At 48.9% G+C, this 21,419-nt stretch overlaps 7 protein-coding genes across 7 annotated transcripts; 4 read left to right on the top strand and 3 right to left on the bottom strand.

Annotated features, from left to right (window-relative positions):
* The first annotated feature begins 3,580 nt into the window (after positions 1-3,580).
* On the top strand, positions 3,581-5,446 carry BDW70DRAFT_114476 (cytochrome P450). Its single transcript, XM_073734613.1, has 3 exons — positions 3,581-3,624; positions 3,702-4,875; positions 4,925-5,446. The coding sequence occupies exons 2-3, from the start codon at positions 3,753-3,755 to the stop codon at positions 5,338-5,340; spliced, it is 1,539 nt and encodes a 512-aa protein (XP_073592012.1). The 5' UTR covers positions 3,581-3,624; positions 3,702-3,752; the 3' UTR covers positions 5,341-5,446.
* Positions 5,447-5,562: 116 nt separating this feature from the next.
* BDW70DRAFT_171554 (glycoside hydrolase family 88/105 protein) lies at positions 5,563-6,961 on the top strand. Its single transcript, XM_073743248.1, has 3 exons — positions 5,563-6,344; positions 6,392-6,822; positions 6,869-6,961. The coding sequence occupies exons 1-3, from the start codon at positions 5,726-5,728 to the stop codon at positions 6,953-6,955; spliced, it is 1,137 nt and encodes a 378-aa protein (XP_073592011.1). The 5' UTR covers positions 5,563-5,725; the 3' UTR covers positions 6,956-6,961.
* A 2,426-nt stretch (positions 6,962-9,387) lies between these two features.
* Positions 9,388-10,348, top strand: BDW70DRAFT_171550 (uncharacterized protein; the record flags this gene model as incomplete). The annotated part of the gene is made up of 2 exons (XM_073743247.1): positions 9,388-10,172; positions 10,283-10,348. The coding sequence occupies exons 1-2, from the start codon at positions 9,441-9,443 to the stop codon at positions 10,346-10,348; spliced, it is 798 nt and encodes a 265-aa protein (XP_073592010.1). The 5' UTR covers positions 9,388-9,440.
* Positions 10,349-11,235: 887 nt separating this feature from the next.
* On the bottom strand, positions 11,236-11,960 carry BDW70DRAFT_163740 (uncharacterized protein; the record flags this gene model as incomplete). The annotated part of the gene is made up of 2 exons (XM_073741356.1): positions 11,236-11,874; positions 11,937-11,960. 2 exons carry the CDS (start codon positions 11,958-11,960, stop codon positions 11,236-11,238), a joined length of 663 nt encoding a protein of 220 aa, XP_073592009.1.
* A 2,403-nt stretch (positions 11,961-14,363) lies between these two features.
* Positions 14,364-15,206, top strand: BDW70DRAFT_163739 (chitin deacetylase; the record flags this gene model as incomplete). Its single annotated transcript, XM_073741355.1, has 3 exons — positions 14,364-14,656; positions 14,728-15,095; positions 15,154-15,206. 3 exons carry the CDS (start codon positions 14,364-14,366, stop codon positions 15,204-15,206), a joined length of 714 nt encoding a protein of 237 aa, XP_073592008.1.
* A 422-nt stretch (positions 15,207-15,628) lies between these two features.
* BDW70DRAFT_163738 (amino acid/polyamine transporter I) lies at positions 15,629-17,348 on the bottom strand (the record flags this gene model as incomplete). The annotated part of the gene is made up of 8 exons (XM_073741354.1): positions 15,629-15,688; positions 15,747-16,132; positions 16,185-16,278; positions 16,323-16,335; positions 16,420-16,597; positions 16,673-16,940; positions 16,992-17,059; positions 17,108-17,348. The coding sequence occupies 8 exons, from the start codon at positions 17,346-17,348 to the stop codon at positions 15,629-15,631; spliced, it is 1,308 nt and encodes a 435-aa protein (XP_073592007.1).
* Positions 17,349-19,691: 2,343 nt separating this feature from the next.
* On the bottom strand, positions 19,692-20,961 carry BDW70DRAFT_114463 (SDR family oxidoreductase). The gene is made up of 3 exons (XM_073734612.1): positions 20,461-20,961; positions 20,224-20,405; positions 19,692-20,163 (listed from the first exon to the last, which is right to left on the bottom strand). The coding sequence occupies exons 1-3, from the start codon at positions 20,745-20,747 to the stop codon at positions 19,784-19,786; spliced, it is 849 nt and encodes a 282-aa protein (XP_073592006.1). The 5' UTR covers positions 20,748-20,961; the 3' UTR covers positions 19,692-19,783.
* Positions 20,962-21,419: the final 458 nt, after the last annotated feature.

Below are 21,419 nucleotides of genomic sequence, written 5' to 3'. Positions count from 1 at the left end.
GTTATTTGGGCACTCGGCATTTTTTCAAGATATCCTTGCCAGCTGTATCGACGCAATTGTTTCAAAATCCCCTTGTGTCGATGAATGAATTGGCTTCTGCTTTCTTTGTAACTACTTCACCGGCCTGATCTGACCTATCACGCCTTCCGTTATGGTCCAAACCATCTTCCAACTAGGTGTGTGGCAAATCCTTACGGTACTCCGTATTCATTTCAGATCGTCATTCAGATCGCCATCACCGTAATCTGACACGGTTGTCTTAGGCCCAGCCTGACGGTACGGGCAGAGAGCATTCCAAGAAAGCAATCAGCAGCCTTGAAATTAAGAAAACGAGTATGTCACCTGCATGAATCGGGTTTCATCCCGGTTCGCCCAGCTTGAATTTCTGCATGACGTCTGTCGTTTCACTGGCGATGGTCATGATATTAGTCTGTATTCTAGGTCTGGACGCACTACCTAACCCACCATCCTTCTTGTTGGGTGCATCTTGGTACCAGGATCTTCCATCAGGCGAGACCATCATCATGGGAGTAAATTTAGGCTGAGATAAGACACCACTTATCCCGAGTTCCACGTATCTAACTTTTGCAACCATCCGGTTGACCCCTCAGACTGGAAAAAGCAAGTCAACCTCATAGACCAACTAATCAGCCTCACTTTTCCGGTTTCTACAATTGGCCTGGTGCAGCCCAGAGATACAAGGAGCCACTGGGCTAGCTGATGCTGATTTGCGCAACATGCGTCAGAAGCCACGTGGAGGCCAGGAGGTCCCTGTCACTACGCGGTTCAGTCCACGATGTCTAGAACTATCGAGCATTTATATATACTTTTGGGACCCCGATGAGCAAGATAACTGACCCTTCCCATACGCGGGTGGAACCTCCGTGGGCCCACGAGGCACTGCAGCTTTACAAATCCTCAGCCCCATTCTGCATGGCTTTGGAGGCTAACGCGGCATCCTTCGAGCTACTCAATAACTCACACAAGCTTGATCGATGTTCGACTAAATATTGATTCGTCAATTGATTCTCAGTTGCGGATACGGGATCCTCACGTGCTCCTCGGATTTCCACGACTTCAGTGGTCTAAACGACTGCTGGGGCAGTATGGCCAATACACTATCAAGCACGGAGCCCAGGCTTCTGCCTTGTTGACTGGTAGCTGGCGCACCAAACCCACTGTGTACGGAAGAACCGAGTATCCAGGTCCGAATGACTCGTTGGAGCTTGAAAACCTCGCCATGCAGAGATATTCAGTTACTATGGCATGCTCTATCTGGAGTCTATGCATTGAGGCCGGCTGCTAATGTACTTTTGAAAGAGCAAGGCTGACCTGTCGTAGCGACTAATTAATAAGCTATTTCTTCAAATTGGACTAGCGCGTTCGCCTTGCATTCCCACGAACCTGCAGATAGCTCATGCCTACACCGACAGTGCCACGACCACCCAGCGAGCGATTTTCGCCTTGTTCAATCAGGAATAGTTGGATAGATCCTTGAGCGCTAGCCAAGCAAGAGCCTTGACTTCTATGAATGGCTAAATAAAGAATCTAGAGAAAAGGCGACTGCCAGTTCTATCAATCGCCTGGACGGGCTATTCAATCTGGACCCTGCATTTCGAACGCTCCCCATAAACCCTGGGCTAAGCATTTGCTCTAATCCTGCTGCACGCGCGCAGACCGACATCCCATCCGCACTTTCGGCACTTGTGTCTCATACATTGGCTGACTGGATGCATTCCAATGTGCCTTGCTTGGCTAGACCAGCCTTTCTTGTAACCACCTTGACCAATTAGCTGTCCTCGCCGAGCTCTCATCGAAGGGAGCGCAAGGACTGGCTAGCATTAGTGTTAACTATTGCATAGTACCTGACAAAGCTTGACTATCAAATAGCGACGTAGATGTGGTAGTTAGGCTGCTTATAACTGCACATTAGGGACGGAGAGCTAGGTTCAATAGAATCCTATGGCGATCGCTGAGTTCTATGTTCTGCACCCGAGGTGATGATACATAGTAGTTCTAAGACCCAGCTAACCCTAATATCGCTATACAGCCTTAAACGTTCCTAGGATTTCCAAAAGAAGACTAGATAACAGGACCACGTATCCTCTCCACCTGGTCTACATCCAGATCACAAAGCGAAAACAAATTTTCCGTTACTGAATCCCAAATGTCTGCACAGAGAACACAACAGGCTTGAGCAACTCGTGAGCCAAGTACGGTGCCAAGTTCTCAGCTTCCTAATGAGGGAAGCCCAAGTGCTGTAGTATCTCGACGCTTGCTACCACAGCAAGCACAAGCATTGCACTACTCTAGAAAGTAACAATACTATATTTACAGACTAAACGTAGTCATCATGTCGAGAATTTATTCTTTTGTTTAGATTGCAATCCATGTAGTTGGGCATCTAACCTGCCATCGGGATGTAAAACCGACAGCTGGCTTGGAAGGGCAACGACGGTATATTCTACGTCCACCAAATCGTATTTGTCGGTCCTTGTAGAGATGCAAGGTGAGCAGTCAGGTGACAGAATCCTTACAGGTGCTAGATCATAGCTGAAGAGACTAGATATTCGGATCCGACGCACCCGAGTTGCTAAACTTCTCGAATATCTCATCGGTGGTCCGTCATTTGATCTCCTTTAACAAATGCACTGACCGCGCCGCCTATACGTAAATCGGTGCAAGTCTCTGTCAGGCGACGCCCAAGCCTCAGCTCCAGGCTCAGCTTCGAGGCTAGCAGCAGTCCTCTTATAGTTCTTATGGCCATTTAATGCAGCACGCGCGAACAGCAACCAGTTCTCATCGTATTTTCCGATGTAAGGCAGGAAGATGACTGCTCGGTCTCTTAGACTTTAAGAACAAAGCAGAAAGGAGCCTTTTTAGATGGTTTTTGTTTGAGAAATATAAATTATAAATACAAATAGATATATTTCCACATAGCCTCCGTCAGTGTATCTGAGCATTGTCTGTAACTTTCGGCTAAATGTGGAATCCCCGGTCACCTGCGCAGTACGAGGTGGGCAGCGGCCTGAAGGCCGCACGCGCACTCCTGATTAGGATGGTGAACTGTTGAGTTACTGTTGGGTTGATACCAGTTCTGAGCTTCAACCCAGCTATGGGCCGGAGACGGAGACGGAGACGGACGGATGAAAATCCATCCGGAGAGAGAAGAAAGCTCGTGCCTGGAAGCTTTACCTAAACAGGAAGGAGCACGTGGAGTCCAGGTTCTTTATGCCATAAAGAAAACATAACATAATCAACAGATGCACGAAGTCCTTGTACATGGCACCTCCATAAAGATTGTTGGTAGATGTTCTGCCCACGGGATAATGCAGATTGCAGTGTTTGTGCATCTCTGGCGTCCTGGCAAACCAGCATCTACTCAGAGTACATCTGATTCCTTTGTTTGGAAAAAGCCTCGGCTGAGATCACTGATCGTCCTAAGATTCCCCACTCTCTGGGTCTGCAGACGGCCAAACCAGTAAGAATGATGCTCGGGGCAACTCTTTAGCTCTTCGCCTATACTGGTTGTCCAATCTCAGGCCTTCAGAGGTCATTGCTTCCCAAGTGGGTTGCGCCAAATCTGATATTCGGCGTGGTCGGGTAGACGGTTCACCCGCTCAGGCACGTCAACGTCACACCCCAGCCCTGCGTCTTAAAGCCTTCATACTCTCAACAGCTAAATTTGCCAGGATGTCCAGGACTGACGGACTGACTGACTGACTGACGACCTAGCAAAGCAAGCAACCAGAATGGCGCTCCTCGACCTGCTCGAAACCTACCGAGATCCTCTCGCCTTTGTGGCTGCCCTCTCCGCTGTGTTTTACCTTCTCTCCTGCCTGCACCGACGATGGCGACAATACCAGTTTGCGAAAGAGAACGGATGCGAATCGATCGTGGGGAAGATCCCTAGCTATGATCCTTTTCTATCGCTCGACAGACTCTATCGCCTGACCAAGCTGGCCAGAAACCGCAAGTTGCTGGAAAACAACGTCCAGCGGTTCAAGGAATATGGCAATACCCATCGAGCCAAACGCATCACCACACCGATGATCGTGACGCGCGATCCACAAAATATAAAGGCTATTCTCTCGTTGAAGTTTGGTGACTATAGCATGGGCGATAGGATCAAGATCTTTGGCCCTCTCCTAGGCCACGGCATCTTCACCTCTGACGGCGAGGACTGGGCCCGATCCCGCCATATGATCCGCCCCAATTTCGTCAAAGAACAAGTCGCGCACCTTGAGATTTTCGAAGAACTCATGGACGATCTCTTTGCCCTTATTCCCACCGACGGCAGCACTGTCGACCTTCAGGAACTGTTTTTCGGCTTCACGATCGACTCGGCGACTGAATTTCTTTGCGGCCATAATGTTCATAGTCTGAAGAAGCGGCGATCAGGTGTTATAGATGACGAGCCGGACTTCGCTGAGGCTTTCAACTACTCGCTTGACAACATCTCGAAGAATGGCCGTTTTGGCCCACTGATGTTTCTGAATCGTGACCCAAAAGCTGTTGAATCGCATCGCATTTGCCACGAGAGCATGGACCAGTTCGTGGACAAGGCTATCAGGATGCGCGAGAGATATAACGAAGAGAAGATTGTCGACGAGGCTGCAGAGCGCAGGTACATGTTCCTTTACGGATTGGCTCAACAAACCGGCGACCGGAGGCGAATCCGGGATGAAGTTTTGAATATCCTCTTAGCAGGTCGCGACACGACAGCTTCGCTTCTGAGTAACATGTTCTTTCTGCTGGCAAAACATCCAAGCACCTGGGCGAAACTGCAGGAAGAGGTCGCTACACTTGAAGGCCGTGCCCCGACTTACGAGCAGTTGCGGAATATGAAGTACCTCAAGTACTGTCTCAACGAAAGTGAGTGAAGCCACCCATTAGCTGGACCCATGGAAACTAACACCCGCAGCGCTTCGTCTCTTCCCTGTCGTTCCGGTCAACTCACGCACCGCCATCAGGGACACGGTCCTTCCCGTTGGTGGTGGCCCAGACGGCCAGTCGCCCGCTTTTGTACCCAAGGGCACGATTGTCGCGTACAGTGTCTACGCCATGCATCGCCGAGAAGATTTTTACGGCGCTGATGCCGAGGAGTTCCGTCCCGAGCGCTGGGCCGATCTACGGCCCGGTTGGGAATACCTGCCGTTTAACGGAGGCCCTCGTATTTGCGTAGGCCAGCAGTATGCCTTGACTGAAGCAGCGTATGTCACAACCCGACTCGCTCAGCGATACTCAATTCTGGAGAGCCGTGATCCTGGCCCATGGGAGGAAAAACTGACGTTGACGCTGTGCTCGTATAATGGAACCCAAGTCAGTCTTCGGCATTAGAAAGCCTATCCTTGTTCAACGAGTTTTACGAGCAGATCACTCATCTCGGGGTTTGCTCTGTTTTTGTACAAGGCTTGTTTCCACCGGACCGATACGGTCTGCGAACAAGTCAATTTCCCCGCTATTAATTGTATGATTATGAATAATGACTGCTCCTCTCCACAATTTCCCTGAAGATGCCAAGTTTGCCAAGCTGTCTGAAGGTCTTAATTTTTCCGGTGCGGAGAAGCCCAGTGTTAATTTCTCCGTCGGCCAGGGCCCTGGGATCGTCAGGCCCATCGTCAAGCATAGCTTCCCATGCAATGAGACCAGCCCCAACAAATTATAAAAGGGGCCAGCTCTGCTGGGTTGGTGGCCTGTCCATCCCATCAACAAAACATTTATAATGAAAGTTCCGACAATTGCCAAATCGGCCCTTCTCCTGGCCACTGCGGTCAACGCTGCCAACTACACGGAATGGCTGGCGCAGTCTTTCTTCAGCAAGGGTGTCAGGCTCTCGCGAAACTACGCCTACGCCGTTCTCTACACAGGCATCGAGTATGCCTACAACAAAACCGGCGACCCGGCCTACTTTGACTACATCAAGACCCAGATCGATGGAGTTGTGAATGATGACGGCTCACTGGTTGAACCTATCACGGATACACTATCGCTTGACGACATTCGCATCGGTCGCAACTTTCTCTACCTCTGGACCGTCACCGGCGACAAGAAGTACAAGATTGCTGCGGATGGACTCCGAAAGCAGCTCGACTTCACGCCCCGCAACCAGGACGGCGGGTTCTGGCACCGCAAGCCGACTTATCCCAACCAGATGTGGCTGGATGGACTCTACATGGCGTCGAACTTTTACGCGCAGTGGACCAGCTGGTTCCAGCCGAACAACAAGACTGCCTGGGATGATATCATCCTGCAGTACGACTTGATCGAGGCGCACACCCGCGACAACGAAACTGGTCTGCTCTTCCATGGATACGATGCCAGCAAAGTCGCCGTTTGGGCTGGTGAGTCTCTTGTTATTTCAGCTGGTGATGATGCTTACTTAGCTTAGACCCCGTCACCGGTGCTTCTCCGCATATCTGGAGCCGCGCAGTAGGCTGGTACTTTGTCTCGCTTGTTGAGCTTCTGGACTACTTCCCCAAATCTCACCCCGGCTACAAGCGAACTCTGCAGCGCTACCAGAGCCTTGCCAAGGCTGTCAAGAAAAGCCAAGATGAGTCCGGCGGCTGGTGGCTCATCCAGGACCCGCCATACCCGAGCGATCCCAGGAACTACATTGAGAGCAGCGCCAGTGCCATGTTTACTTATGCTTTGCTGCGGGGTATCCGGAAAGGATTCATCCCTGCCAAGGAATTCAAGCCGGTTGCGCTGGACGGATATTCGCTTCTGAAGAACGAGTTCCTTTCACACAATGCGAATGGAACGCTCAACTGGGAGGGGACCGTGCAGGTAGGAAGTTTGAGTGGGAACGGAACGTTCGAGGTAGGTTTGCCCCCTTGGTCTTATGGGACTGTGCTAATTCTGGTAGTATTACATCTCTGTCCCAGTTGTCCAGAACGATTACAAGGGTGCTGGGCCTTTTATGTACGCTAGCTACGAGTTGGAGGCGTATTGAGTGGCGATGGCAAAAGGGGGATTATGGAAAAGTAGCTTTGATCATCAGTCAGCCTAGACATCTTAGATTGGCGCTTGCGACGACCTCTTGCTTATCATTTCACCTTCCACAAAGTAGATTGAGCGCCCTTTGCTTTCCGGCAAAATGCCATGCTCCCGAGGTTCCCCAGGGTGCTTGACTTCTAGATTACTATATAGGACGAACAGCTCTCTGCGATCTTGTTCCAAGTTTCAACGGCCTTGCCGCCTGGCCAAGGTAAATGTCGGTTGAGGCTAGTGCGGTTTAGCCAACTGTTTCCGACATCGTCATAGCACTGAGTAAACTTGAAACAGTTCATTGGCTTGTGGCAATAGAGAATAATGCGACACCAGCCAGTCTTCCTCGTTTCGTTCTAGATTGCGACATAATAACTGCCTGTCTGGGCGTTACCATCAACCGCCCAAACAGAAAATCCTCTTAACCGGGCCCGACTCCTGAAAGTGATGATAGACCTCTTTTAAACGCCTCTCCATGCCAGTTGTAAACCTGCATTTCGCCCATGTCATTAGGATCTTTGCGGCACGCTCAACCTAGGCTAGAAATACCGCCCCTATGTCGAGCTAAGGCATCGTATGCTGGTAAAGTCTCCCTCGCAAAGAGTTAGCTACCCAGTTCTCACAGCCTGCTCCGAATTTATGAACTTCGCCTCGTGCGTCGCATCTCAGTCAATCGGGACGAGACAAGCTAGACGCTACTGAGTCGTAGCGAACGTTCTCGCAGACAAGTACTGACTGCATCCTCGCAGTTAAGCTCCGAAAAGGATCAGTTAAACATTCTATTGCTCGCATGTCCGTAAAGACAGATTTTCGCACCGCCCAAGGTTGAGTCCGGCGAGTCAGTCCATTACAGCGGTCCTGCGACATCGGCATGCATCTGGTTAGTATTTGTAAACCAATCAATACATATAATGGAGTCCTTTCTCGACGAGCAGCTAGAAAGGTTGGAAAATAGTATATTTGCCTGTAAATACGATGTTGTTCATAGCCATGGCTCAGTATTTCACCTTACTACTACACGCACAGCCCCCATGAATCATGCGTCACGGAATATATTTCCACCTGCATCGCTGTGAAACATGGGTATGCCAATCTTCACTGACAACTGTAAGCGGGGCAACAAAGCCGGTGACTGGCTCTGGTTGGTACCGGAAACCGCCGCATTCGCTGTCTACGATTTGAAGCACGTACACCAGCCCAGGAAGCTCTTGTTCCTGATGTGATTCAGCAGGATATTAATTGTCCAGCCGAGTCATCAGGGATACAGAAGTTAGTTAATATCCTGACTACAGTGAAAGACACTGCGGGTCCTGCCTCACATAATTAATTGTACGACGTGATTCGTGAAAATATGTTTGTTCAGTAACTTAGGGCACGGGCCGCGAGAGCCCTAATATTCTATACCAACATTCTACCCTTTCTGACGGAGGCTGCTCAGCATCCGTTGGACCGTATAACAGACTCACAGTACAATGATTAATTATTAAGACCGCTTTTGGTGCCTCAGCTCAGCGTCGTAGGCAGCAAAGCGTGAAAAGGGCGGCTGTTTGTTTCTCAGATACTCTTACTGAAGATTGTTAAATCGAGACCTTGACTGTCGATTAACAGCACTGTAAACGAAAAGCTGACGTCCTCTTTGATGAACTCGTCAATAATAACTTTACCTTTTCTGGACGTCCCCCAACAGAGGTTGCCAATGATATGGTACACGACGAAAGAGGAAGAAAATGGTTTACCTGCACGCTGTATACACCCCAGATAAGTGATTTTGTTAGACGATGGGCATTGTCAGAGTACCGGCAGGATTTCTTGAGTTGTCCCCAATTAGCTCTATACCAGAGGATAAACTGGCCATATTTTGGGCCGAGGCTGATATTTTGTGTGTGGTGACGGCGAGGATCTCGAAAGGAGCCTTGCGCAGGACGAGATTCCGTATATTCTGACGAAGCTCCCTCGTTCAGATACTGATCACGCAAATAATGGGGCAGCAGTCATATTTTTGGATATACAGTATTATATCATTGGAAAGAGTTGAAGAGCAGATATCTCAAACGCTTTCCTACTCACTGAATCAGTCAATCTATTTAGCAGAATGGAACCTTGACACCATGCATAAATACTAACGCAATTGTTATTTTTCTGTATAATTTTTTATATCTAGAATTACAAAGTTATAGATCTAATTATTTATAAATTTTATTCCCGCTTTTCTTTTCCTTTTTCTTTTTTCTCTTAGCCAAAAACTTAGCCTGTACATATATACTAAAGGTATTAAAATGGTCGAGTATGATGCTTTCTTTATGTAATAATCGGGACCCTCAGACTTTATTTCAAGCCCGAGATTAACGATTTAGCAAGCACCGGCCCCAGTTCTTTTAAATGTCAACGCAAAGATATTTCAACTAGCTGCTTTACTTGTTTCCAATATCTTTGCGCAGCATTGTTTAGACATGCCGCCCAAAACTCTCCACGATAACGTCTCCCGACGCAAGGATGCTTCCCCTTTTGGCAGAGCCGTCTTTATCGGCCTCAGTGCCCTAGATGCGTGGTGGCAGTACCGCTTCCTTAGCTTGGGATGGGCGGCGCGAGCTACTGAGAGGCTTGGAGGGCAGTCAGTCCCAGCAAACCAGATATTTACCACTGCCAACGTCACTGGCCTCCAGCCCTACTACGGACTCGTCAGTCTTCTTGCTCTCGGCAGCAGCGTCAAGCAGATCACAACCATGATCATTGTTTCCGAGCAAGAAACGCCCGTTTCCTCCGCTATAACCATCGCTGCATTCAACACCATCTTCAATACAGTCAACACACTCCTTTCCGTCTGGGCTATGACCTCACAAGCGCCAAGCTCCTCGTCTTCAAGTCAGTCACTCGGTTCCTTATTCGCAAACCCTCTTATTGCCATTGGAGCGGGTGCATACCTTGTCGGGATCCTCACAGAGGCTGTCTCTGAATTTCAGCGGACAGCATTCAAGAAGGATCCCGCAAGCAAGGGCAAACCGTATGGCGGTGGACTATTCTCTCTCGCGACGAACATCAATTACGGTGGCTATACGATCTGGCGCGCGGGGTACGCACTCGTCACTGGAGGGTTCTCCCTGGCAGCTCTTACGTTCTCTTTCTTCTTCTATGATTTCACAACTCGCGGAGTTCCTGTGCTGGACGACTACCTGACCAACAGGGTAAGCTCTCTCTCTCTCTCTCTCTCACCCTTCGGTTTGTTGGTTTTACTTTATCTTGCAGGTGTGCAGAGAGTTGAGGCAGATGACCAGACAACTAATCCTCTTCATAGTATGGTGATGCGTATAAGGAGATCAAGTCGCGGGTCAAATACCGCTTGATTCCGGGAGTTTATTGATTAACGTCGACGTTCATTATCTATAAACTGAGCAGATCCAGTTATTCCACGGGTATAAAGATTGTGCACCACCACGTGGAATGAGAGACATACAGCATTCGTATCCTGATGTGATTCCGTTGCAGGTTTTTTTACAGATGGTCAATAAAATACTTGATTGATTCTCGACTGTGGGCTTCGTCCGTTTCGGCGTTATGAGACGGAAGGCACTTTTAGAGAATATGTCTTTTATCCTTTCATGAACAGGTATGCTGGGCCGGGCGAATAGCCCGGAAGCACGTCAAAGTTACTGGTTGTCGAGAACGCGAAGTACATAATATCACATATTTGACACCGCGGATATGGAGCCTGATTTCATCAATATCCGCAGATGCTGGGGAACAGGGTCAACGTGAATTTGCCGATAGTGGGCGAGCTAAAGAGGAATATTGCCGTGTTGTGGCAGCGTTGACTATCGAACGTTCAAGTAAGCACCGGAACAGGACAAATATGATAGGAGGCGTGCTGAATATCAGTAGGTTTGGTGTTGAAGCGTAATACTGACTGGAAAATGACAATGTCAAGTCGAGCAAAGTATCCAGACTAGATATATTTTATGATAATACATGACCACCAACCTCTACCAGCCGGTCATTACAAGCGGCATTTATTGCGTCTCAACTCTGATCATTCTGACGTCGTAGTAAGTTTATTTAACAGGTATAATCTCGTCACAGGTAGAAAAAACAGGCTGACATCAACCTAAATAAGCCCGTACTCAACGGACCGCTGCACCAAGTCAAGATAGTTTGATAGACGTAAATCTATGTTACGCCTGGCTGGATACTATCCAAGTCCTGCTATAAAGGAACAGATTTGTTTTCACGGACGTCAAGAGCCCCAGTAGGTTAGTCTTGCATCGTAGCAACGCCATCGCTCTTCTTCACACTACGCCATTCAATACCCAGAGCACCCACAGTACTCAAGCAACCCATGATTAGCGCCAGCTGAAAGACTTTGATCAGGGGCCCATTATACGCATCTAGAACTGCAGGTAACTGCTCTTCAGCCACCAGCTCCCGCAATCCAGTCGCGCCTGCATAAATCACGGCAACCGAGTCAAGACTTGGGATCTCCAGCGCAGCCAGATTCTCCGTCAGCTTGGTGGTGAAGAGACTCTGCGCGACGGAGGCGAAGAGTGCACCACCGAGCATCTGCAGGAACATGACAATCACAGTGCCCACGGATACGTATGGGAGCGCAAGGACAGCCTGGGCGGCCACACCACCTTGCTGAAATCCGCAGCCGACACCTAGTCCGTAGAGAAAGAAATCCGACCCAACGGGACTGGGAGACGTCGACGGTGAAAGCTGTGATAAAGCCCGCGCCCAACGAGGTGATGATGCTGCTGGCAATGAAGAAGGCGCGTAGTAGCCCAGGCTGGTCGTCAAAGCGCCGGAGAGGATAATGCCGACTACATTAGCAAGGATCATGGGAAGGGAGTCGATACCCGAGCGGACGGCGGAGGCGCCACGGATGGCTTGGAACTGGAATTAGGGCATATTAGCTTCCTCGAGGAGAATGGGAGGCGGAATTGGGGTTCTATTACCCAGATAGGGATATAATAAACCATGATGAAGAACGAAGCACCAATGCAAGACCAAAAAAGGAGGCAAACGCAAGCGACCGCTGCCTTACAATCCGGACAGGAACTATATTGAATTAGGCTTGCTGATGTGTTTTCTTTTCTTCTTTTTCTATCCAAGAAAAAGAAAAAGAAATTCTAGAGCACTCACCCGTTGCGTCATCACTCATTGCTAGCTGCAAAAAAATAAACACCAAAATGCCCAAACCAAATAAAACAAAAGAGGGCGGTGATTCGACCATTAGACCATGGATACCCTACACCACCCCATTGAAGAGGAAGGAGAAGACAAACAACTGAGGGTATACAGTTACTATATATCTAAGGGAGACCAGAAGCAGCAAGCATTTTCTCCTTAAAAACACTCTGAGGAGGAAGTGTCAGGGCTGGTTTACAGTCGCTTCCATTGCTCTAGAGTAGACGGTCTGGTTACAATGGAAATAAGCTGTATGATCAAAGACAATTGGCGACCTCGGTTATGCTAGAGACGCATTTGCCTATCAATGATACGTTACACTGTTCCAAGGCCAATTTATTTCTTGCATTCTCGATCTTGTCAAGTTTAGAATAGCCTGGTTATTACTGGCCACATGAGTCATCAATCTTGTTTGCTCCTGATGAGCCCCCTGTACAACCCCACAAGCTTCGTAGCCGTGCGGCAGGAGCTTATCAGATCTGTGAGAGGCGATAGGCCATGGGTACTGTTATCTAAGATTTAGGGGATTCTAAACTGGCAGCAGAATGCCCAGTACTTGCAGGCTCTCAGGCAGCTTATGGCCATCGTTCCTCCATTATTCCTGCTGCTTGACCCAGATGCCATGGTTCCAAGAGATTAACGATGATTGATATATAAAATTATACGTTATCTCATGAGCTGTTAAAGAACATGACGTCAGGATGCAGACCCAGAGAGAGCTCCAAGCATATGGAGCGGCTGCAGTGCACGTCCATTGAACAGGGGCTGTCCATTATGCCAACCGGCCATGCGGGGTATGAGCGTACCTTAGTGACGGAAGGACGTCTCAAGAGTAATTTAGATAATATCGGGTGGTCTGGTGGCCAAGTCAGAATGCTCCTCAGAAGCCGGGCTTCTCAATTTGCATAGTACTCTAGTTGCAACTCTGTGGAGAAAAAAGGAGGAGCCGCAGTCAGCTAGGGCTTCCCATTCTAGCAGAGTCTTGAATGAGGTAGTCACATGCTGTTGCCTTTTCAGTGGCAGACGAGGCTACACTTTTATTAACCCTGGCTCAACTTTGCCGGAGCCGCATGGCGAAAGTTGTCAAAGGCCCACTCGGCATGGCTTCTGCCTACGCGAAGTCTGGACCCGGTTCAATTGACTTATTTTAGCGAGTGACTTATCCAACAGAAGGCGAGACCCACTTCACGGGTTTATCAAGATGATGATGTGAGATACGGTAGGGACGAAATGGTGGAAGTGGAAGTGGAAGTGGACTGGTGGATTGTCGGCCGCTTCATTCAACAAAGATGCAGGTGTATAGTGATACCATCAAATATTCAGAACGTCAATAAGAAGCCTTGTAAGAGCTCTTTGTAATCTATAAATTTCTGTTTGTTGTATGATTACTATTCGAAGAGGCTGCAGCTTCCTGTACCGTCGGCGACAAGTCCGAGGTTTCTCCAACAGGGATCAGCATGGGATGAGATAGCACATCCAGATCCTCAGACGATATGAATTGTTCTCAAATCGATGAGGTCTATGACATGTCAGCGGTCCGTGCAGTCTCCATATCCCTTGTTGGATTCCTCCAGGTTGCCCTAACATTTCGGGGAAGCTCTGCCGAAATCCAGCAAGGGGTATAGAGACACACCAACAACAGTCTGAAACCTATCCAAGAAGGGCTCTCTCCGCACCCTCCCTTCTGACTCGTACCATGCAAATGGACAGAACTGGGCTGATAGCCCGCCGGGGCGCATCTTGTCCATGCAGATCGAACTCCACGCTGGTCGAATCATGGCCAACGCTTTTTCCTATTCTCGTATTAGCTGAACGCTAATTCTTGGTTCTCGATAAGGTGCAGTCGCTAGCAAGATAACAGCTCAGAAAGGATCGGTGCCCACAAACATCACTTTGCAGTAGCCAACCATGCTTGCTTATTCTGGCTGATTGCCGGCTAGACCTGCAGGGAGAGCTTCCTCCGAAGAGATCTGTACAACAGGGCTAGACAAAACAAACAGACTATAATGGCTGGAGGTAGCTGTAATAATCCGGGGGCCTGTCACATATTATGCGATGCATGAGTCGATGCAGCTGCTATATCTTCTCGCAAGACTCCCTCCGCTGCTGTGACCGCGGACTGAATATATTATCCGCCTTCAGAACTGGTCTATAGCGGCATCTCAGTGTCCAACAAGGTCCAAACAAGGTCCAAGATGTTCGCAACGTTGGCTCTCGTCTTTACAGCTTTTGCCTCGAATGCCCTAACCACGCCTCTGCCCCTGGTTCGGAGAGTGCCAACAGGCCAGGTCATCACCCAATGCACAACGCCAAACACGATCGCCCTTACATTCGACGACGGCCCATCCGAGTACACACCACAGCTGCTCGACCTGCTCAGCAGGTACTCCGCTCGCGCTACCTTTTTTGTCCTCGGCGATGCAGCGGCACAGAACCCAGGCCTTCTGCAACGCATGCGCGACGAAGGACACCAAGTCGGCGCGCATACGTACGCTCACCCGCCAAGCTTATCCAGTTAACCGTCTTTATTACACGTCCACTTATCAATCTTGTCTCTAGATACGACCATCTCTCCCTCCCCTCGCTGGGCTACGACGGAATCGCCTCCCAGATGACCCGCCTGGAGGATGTCATCCGTCCAGCGCTCGGGGTAGCGCCCGCGTACATGCGGCCGCCGTACCTCGAGACTAATGAGCTTGTGCTCCAGGTGATGCGCGACCTCGATTACCGTGTCATCTCGACGAGTGTCGACACAAAGGACTATGAGAACCAGGATGCCGACGCAATCATTAATACGAGCTTTCAGCTGTTTTTAGACCAGCTGAATGCTGGTGGAAACATTGTGCTGGCGCATGATATCCATTATTGGACTGTTGCGAGTCTTGCAGAGAGGATGTTGCAGGAGGTTAATGCTCGAGGGTTGATAGGTAAGTTGTGTTTGTCTTTGAACTGAACGGGTAGAGTTCGCTGATACGAAGCTCGCAGCTACGACTGTTGGTGATTGTCTCGGTGATGGAGAGATTGCGTGGTATCATTGATCTGGCTGGATTCTCATAGTGCATAGCATGGTTTTTCACCTAACTGTGAAGAGTTAGGGTTGGTCCGGGTAGGACTCACTTAATGAGCTTAGCATATATCATGGGACTAGTATAGCAGTCAAAAGGGGGATATGACGCTTAGTAAAATAATCCGAAGTAACGTTATATTAAAAAGGGCAATAAATAAGTCCTTGGTGACCCCTCCCGCCATGAAATCTCCTGAAATCGTCTTCTGCGTCATTCTCGCCAGTAACAGGCCCTTCGCCGTTGAAACCTTGATTGTTCTTCGATGAGGCCTCGTCATTTCTAGGGTAGCAAGTCGCAGGTAACATGTCATGCCTCTTCTGGTTCAATATCATCTGCAGCGCAAGTCGAGAGTTACTGACATGGAAAAATCTTGAAGGTAGCCTAGTCGCAATATACTAATCGCGGTAGCAGACGACCTGGCCTGAATGGTGATCTGTCGACGATAGGGTTTTGGACTGTCAAAAATTAGCGTGCTTTATAGTGGCGTATAGGTAAGGATCAGGATAAAAATACCAATAATCCAACATAGATCCCAACTGCCATGGCGAGATCAAAAACCGCCTTAAGAAGCATACTGAGGTTATTGACGAAGGTGAACGCATCGCCCCCCGGAACAGCGAGGATCATCAACGCCGTCATGGACCAGACCACCGCATAGGGACCAAGCGGTGTTCCGAATGGCCGCGTTGAGACCCAGAACCTGGTGAATGGCATCACGCCCTGTCGCCCACATTCGCGGATCTGACGCGAGAGACCAACTTGTACGGCAATGATGTTGCCGAAGGAGGAGAGGGCAATGAGAAAGTTTAGGCCGCGCACGGAGCGACCGTCTCCAAAGACTTTGCTGAAGAAGAGGCTTGCGACAATCAGGCTGGAGGTCTTGAGTTCTTCTTTGGGGACTGGATGGTCTTAGCTGGTGTTGGCATCCAAGCGAAAGCAGGAGAAACTAACCGGCCGCAAAGAACGCGACATTTGCGAACATATAGAGGAGATACACCGTAGTCAGGGCAGCCGTGGCGTAAATCTTGAGGGACTTGACAGGGTTCTATATACCATTTAGTAACTTCTAATGCTGCATTAAACAGACACGTCGGTTGGATACCTTGACCTCATTAGCAACATTAAAGGCATTGTAATACCCCCAATACGAAAAGATTATCCGGTACAAAGCAATCGTAAACCATACGCCGTAGCCGTCGAGCTTCCAGACAACGCATCCTGGAAGTTCGCCTTTGGGTTCTCGACTCTGGTATTCCCGCCGAGGACGACGGAGCCGGTGATGATGACGAATAGCAATGTGCAGATCTTGACGATGCCAACGGTGTTAAAAAACCAGTAGGCATACTTGGTGTTGAAGACTAGGCCTGCACCCTTGTCAATCCCGCCGTAACCGATTTTGTGACTGGTAGGGGACGAAGTTCAGTTGGGCAGTGACGTACTCAACGTAGCAAGACTATAACAAGCCAATGCTGTTCCCTTAATCTGCCACTCACTCCCCGCATGTCCAGAGATAGCCCAGAGATAGTTCGCCATGACAGTAGCATTCGCGCTTCCAAACGAGAGGATCACGCTCTGCACTGCGAAAGTGGTTGGGAAGAACCATGCTGGGCGGGGATACGCTTGTTCGAGGTATGCCACTTCGGAACCGGAGCGGCTGGGGAAGTACGCTGTAAACTCGAGGAAGACTGCCCCAGAGCCGAGGCATAGCTGCATAGGTAATTAGCCAGTTCGCTTGTCTGCTTTGAGTTGGGGGCGTACTAGGTACCCAAGCGTCCAATACACGAGACTCGCTCCCACGGAACCGGTGCCAGAGAGGATGGATTGTGCTAGGTTAGATCTCAGTAAGATACATCAGCATAGTCACCGGCACCTACGCGTAGAGTATATCCTGGCCCTAATCATCATGGTGATATTCAGCAGTGTGATCGTCACAGGGCCGACGGAGTATCCGAGCGGAGAGTTATTCTCGACTGGTGCCCCAGACGCATCCTGATAGGTAGGAGGTGCATCATTGCCATCTCTCTCGCTAATATACTGTACTGCAGTCCTTGATTTTTCCTGCGAGCCTGAGACTACGCTGTTGGTACAGCCGCCGAAAGGGCGCCGTAAAGACATAGCAACTGTCGGCTCTTATAACAGGCTTTAGTGCCTTGAAGGAAGAAGAAAAAATTCAGCCTGCAATCCGACGGAAATAAAGATGCATTGCGTGAGCTACTTTATACGTTGCCCATCGTTGCTTTATCTGGGCCAATATGAGTACGTCTAACGTCTCCAATTCTAGTTCGCGTGGGATGTAGACGATTTCAACATGGAGGAAGCAAATGATACAATCAAGCATTCATGGTGGAGGACAGAGAAAAAAATATGGGTATTGCAACTCCACAACGTCTATTTTGGCCCTTCTGCGGTCTGTACAGATTCATCGATGCTGCAAAGCACTTATGTGTGTTATAGGGCTATAATACGGATTCCCAAGCGTTGTCACAGCAAACGCGAGGCCTGAGCATGGGATGCACCAGGAAAAGGAGATTATCTGATATTGTTTTTCTCAACATTTAAAGCCTCTTACTCCATCTCCCCATCAAGGAAGCTATAGGCGGCCCGGCCGGAGGAGGTCACTGGTCCTCTATGTATGTGCTTAGATCTAGCGTCGGCACGCCATAATGATGCCTTATGATTAAGATGGCATCAGGAACAATTGCGCCAATATCCCTGCTGCTCACACACCCGCGGTTAGCGTAACCCATTCAGAGCTATGTCTATACCGATGAGTGTTGAAGATCTATGGACCAGCACGAAGCTTCACTTGGCATAGGCGACATTCAGATGGTGACACCTGGCAAAAGTTACATCTTAGACTTGGAGACGTGCTAGAAATTCCACTGTTACAGACTCTCTAGCCTCCACTAGTGCATGACTGTATGTACATGATCTCTCCGTGAGGAGTAGTGATTATGGCGGAATCTGCATGGCTGTAGGAGTGCTGACAAGATTACCTCGGTACTCCGCTATATTTAGTCGCTATACGGACAAACCCTCAGGTTGGAGATATTTAGTCTGGCAGCACTACTCCACCTCTTGGTGGACGACCAAGACGGCTAGATTGGGCCTGGCCAACATTGCTGTGGGGTTTGTTATATTGGATCTTACCAGTAGATGCTTAACCATTGAACCCATATCATGAACAAATCATGGAAAAATAAAGAATATATGCTCGGGCCGGCAGTGGACCGCCGAGGGCTGCATTTTACCTGCCGCTCGAACTGGACTTCTTCGCCAACTCCCTTCAATAGGGATTACCCGGCTGGCTGTTAAATTGGCTGAGAGGACGACACTTGAGCTGCTGTATTATCGAATAGCCTAGCTTCTGTTCTCTCGCATTGTATTGTGTAGCATTTTCCAGGTGTACAGTGTCGTCAGCAGGCCATTGATATTCCAGCAAGTGAAAATGGGTTTGGTGTCCCTCACGCAGAAGATACAACCGCCCACTGTAAGCGCGATGACATAATAGTTGCTCTTCAGATGAAGAAAGATAACGATTTTGGCAATGCCATAGATTCGTCATGTATCCTTATTCTAATGGAGGTCGAGAGCCGCGTGTCGTCATGAAGGAGACGGATGAGCTGGAGGATCTTGCGCGGCTTGAGGAGACAAAAACGAGAGTAGACTAGTGAAATGCATCACTGATAAATGCCTTGATGACTTCGTCAGTGAGCATTGGACTGTGAAACAGGTAATTTCGCCTTGCCTGATTATTCTGCTCCTTGGAATTAGGGTTTCAAAGAGGACGACTCTATGCATGAGGATTGGGGCTGTGGCCGATATACAGAGAGCGAGCATGGGAAATGAACGAAGGAGTACGGACTTTATTCTAGCAGTGGCCTTGTATATCTGAGCAAACATCCATATAACTGCCCTCTAAGCCATTGCAGCACCTCATCGACATCCAAATCATATTCAACTGAGCACTTAATCTCATTTATCTCCTGACCACCAACTCAAATGAGGAATGCTCTCAGCTCTATACTAACAGCACCACCATAACTTACCTAGAAGATCCCACTCTTCAAAACTCGGACGCAAAGGGCCGACTGGTGACGAAACCGCCCAAACCGATACCACAACTGGCTGACCTGCCCGCAAACAATGAAATCGCATTCAAAGCTATCATTAAGCCTTGGCATGTCTTCTCTGGTCGACGATGTCTTGAGCAATAAGCATCATGTCTGCAGTTCGAGAAGGAGGTATGTGTTCTTAAGATTGTTTTTCACTTGTCCTGTGAAGAGCAAATGTCGGTTACGCATTTTGAAAAGAAGGTTCATAGGGATGTGAGAGAGATGGCGATAGGGAAGAGGGTATCCTTTCTCAGATTAGGCCCATAGTGGAGATTTAAAGGAGAAGGCCCTTCTTACCTGGAGTGGCGGGTATGGGGTGCGAGACAGTTTTATACACGCTTCCAATCTTTATTACCTCTAATCGCTGAACAGAATACATTGAATAACCAGACTATACCCAGCTACCGTGTACCTCAAGGTCATTTCTTTCAAGGATCAGACATCAGTAGAATTAGAAACCCCTTCCCAATCACTCAACAATCTCAACATCCCATCACACTTCTTTTTGATAACCCCAACTGCATCCGGTCCCAGGACCAACTCCCCTGGCCATTCTCTTCCAGCAGCTTCTCCCTCCCCCTTCACCACATCAATAATCCTTGCCACCCCCTTCGCCGGATCCCCCCTCTGTCTACTATGGGCACTCCGAAACGCCCCAAACGACGCATTCGCTGCGTCCTGATACTCGGGGATCTTCGTCTCAACAAACATACTGTTCGATGGACCCAAGAGCTCAGTGCGAAACTGGCCTGGTTCGACAAGGAGGGTTTTTATCCCGGTTGGGCCAAGTTCTTGCGCTAGGGCCTCGGTGGCATCTGTATCTAACCTTAATAATGATTACAACAAATGACGAAGTGGGAGAGATGTAAACGTACAACGCAACGCTGCCTTGGAAGCAGAGTAAGGCCCTACTCCGGGATACGTCTCCCACGCGGACATCGATCCAATATTCACGATTGTTCCGCTCCTCTGGGACCGAAAGTAAGGCAGAAATGCCCGGATTACGTTGATGGGGCCGAAGACGTTTGTTTTGAATTGCTTTATATAATCATCTTCACTGCCTTTGCTCAACATCTCTCGTATATAGTGAAGGATAGGACGCATAGACGAACCTCAGATCCTCCAAGAACCCAAACTTGACAAATCCCGCGTTATTAACGAGCACATCGACTTTCCCAAAGACCTGAATCGCCTCCGCAGCCTTGTCATTCAACTCTCTCTGCGACGCTGTAACGTCCAGCACTAAGGTCGCCACATCAGGTCCCAGCTGCTCCAGGTCAGAGATTCTAGACAGAATCCGCGCTGTGGCGATAACCTTATCGCCGCGGGATAGCAGCTGGGCTACAAATTCGTGGCCGAAGCCGGAGGATGTTCCAGTTATAAGCCAAACAAGGGGCATTTCACTCAGGGTATTGATGCTGATAGAATAGGTTTATGAGTTAAAGAGGTAATCAGGTTATCTGAGAAGAGAGATGGATGCGAAGAGGTATATATGTGTCTCGTGATACGGGTAATAGTTCGTCAAAGAGCATTTGATGATATAATGAGTCCGAATTAAATCGGGCTTCATGCGAAACATACATGGTGACTTATTCAGCTTTGCGCTATTGAGGCGAATTCGTTGTATGTGGGTGGTCTCTGTAGCTTGCTTGAAGTCCGAAGGATTTCGGGGTGGCGATCTGATGCATAAAAACTGCATAACGTACTCCACGGCCGAGCCGCGCTTACGGGCGAACCGCGCCTTTCTGCTGCTTCTGCATATCAACATTCTTCAACGCGTCATTTCTCTACTTTATCTTTATAATATGCCTTTATCAAAGGAATCTAGCATACAAATGGCCATTACTGCATTAAAGTCTGGAAAAATAAAAAAAATAAAAAAGGCTGCTAGGATATATAGCGTGCCTGAATCTACCCTTCGTGATCGACTTGCAGGCATCAAACCACGGTCAGAAATACGCGCCAATGGCCATAAATTGTCTAAAATTGAAGAGGAAACACTTGTCAAGAAATTACTAGATGCTGATAAACGTGGCTTTTCAATCCGATCAGACTTTCTACGTCAAATGGC

The sequence above is a fragment of the Aspergillus foveolatus genome (assembly GCF_047715535.1).
Source record: "Aspergillus foveolatus strain CBS 279.81 unplaced genomic scaffold BDW70scaffold_78, whole genome shotgun sequence".
NCBI classification, from domain to species: Eukaryota; Fungi; Ascomycota; class Eurotiomycetes; order Eurotiales; family Aspergillaceae; genus Aspergillus; species Aspergillus foveolatus.
The sequence above is the reverse complement of the archived record's forward strand: the minus strand, read 5'-3'. Positions and strand labels throughout refer to the sequence as shown.

What these genes read in the sequence shown, in the direction of transcription:
- BDW70DRAFT_114476 (XM_073734613.1), top strand. Translation starts at nt 3,753, where the DNA reads ATGGCGCTCCTCGACCTGCTCGAAACCTACCGAGATCCTCTCGCCTTT. An exon ending in CAAGTACTGTCTCAACGAAA is followed by an intron (nt 4,876 to 4,924) that starts GTGAGTGAAGCC and finishes TAACACCCGCAG; the next exon opens with CGCTTCGTCTCTTCCCTGTC.
- BDW70DRAFT_171554 (XM_073743248.1), top strand. Translation starts at nt 5,726, where the DNA reads ATGAAAGTTCCGACAATTGCCAAATCGGCCCTTCTCCTGGCCACTGCG. An exon ending in CAAAGTCGCCGTTTGGGCTG is followed by an intron (nt 6,345 to 6,391) that starts GTGAGTCTCTTG and finishes TACTTAGCTTAG; the next exon opens with ACCCCGTCACCGGTGCTTCT. An exon ending in GTGGGAACGGAACGTTCGAG is followed by an intron (nt 6,823 to 6,868) that starts GTAGGTTTGCCC and finishes TAATTCTGGTAG; the next exon opens with TATTACATCTCTGTCCCAGT.
- BDW70DRAFT_114463 (XM_073734612.1), bottom strand. Translation starts at nt 20,747, where the DNA reads ATGCCCCTTGTTTGGCTTATAACTGGAACATCCTCCGGCTTCGGCCAC. An exon ending in GGGTTCTTGGAGGATCTGAG is followed by an intron (nt 20,406 to 20,460) that starts GTTCGTCTATGC and finishes GAGCAAAGGCAG; the next exon opens with TGAAGATGATTATATAAAGC. An exon ending in TTCCAAGGCAGCGTTGCGTT is followed by an intron (nt 20,164 to 20,223) that starts GTACGTTTACAT and finishes GGTTAGATACAG; the next exon opens with ATGCCACCGAGGCCCTAGCG.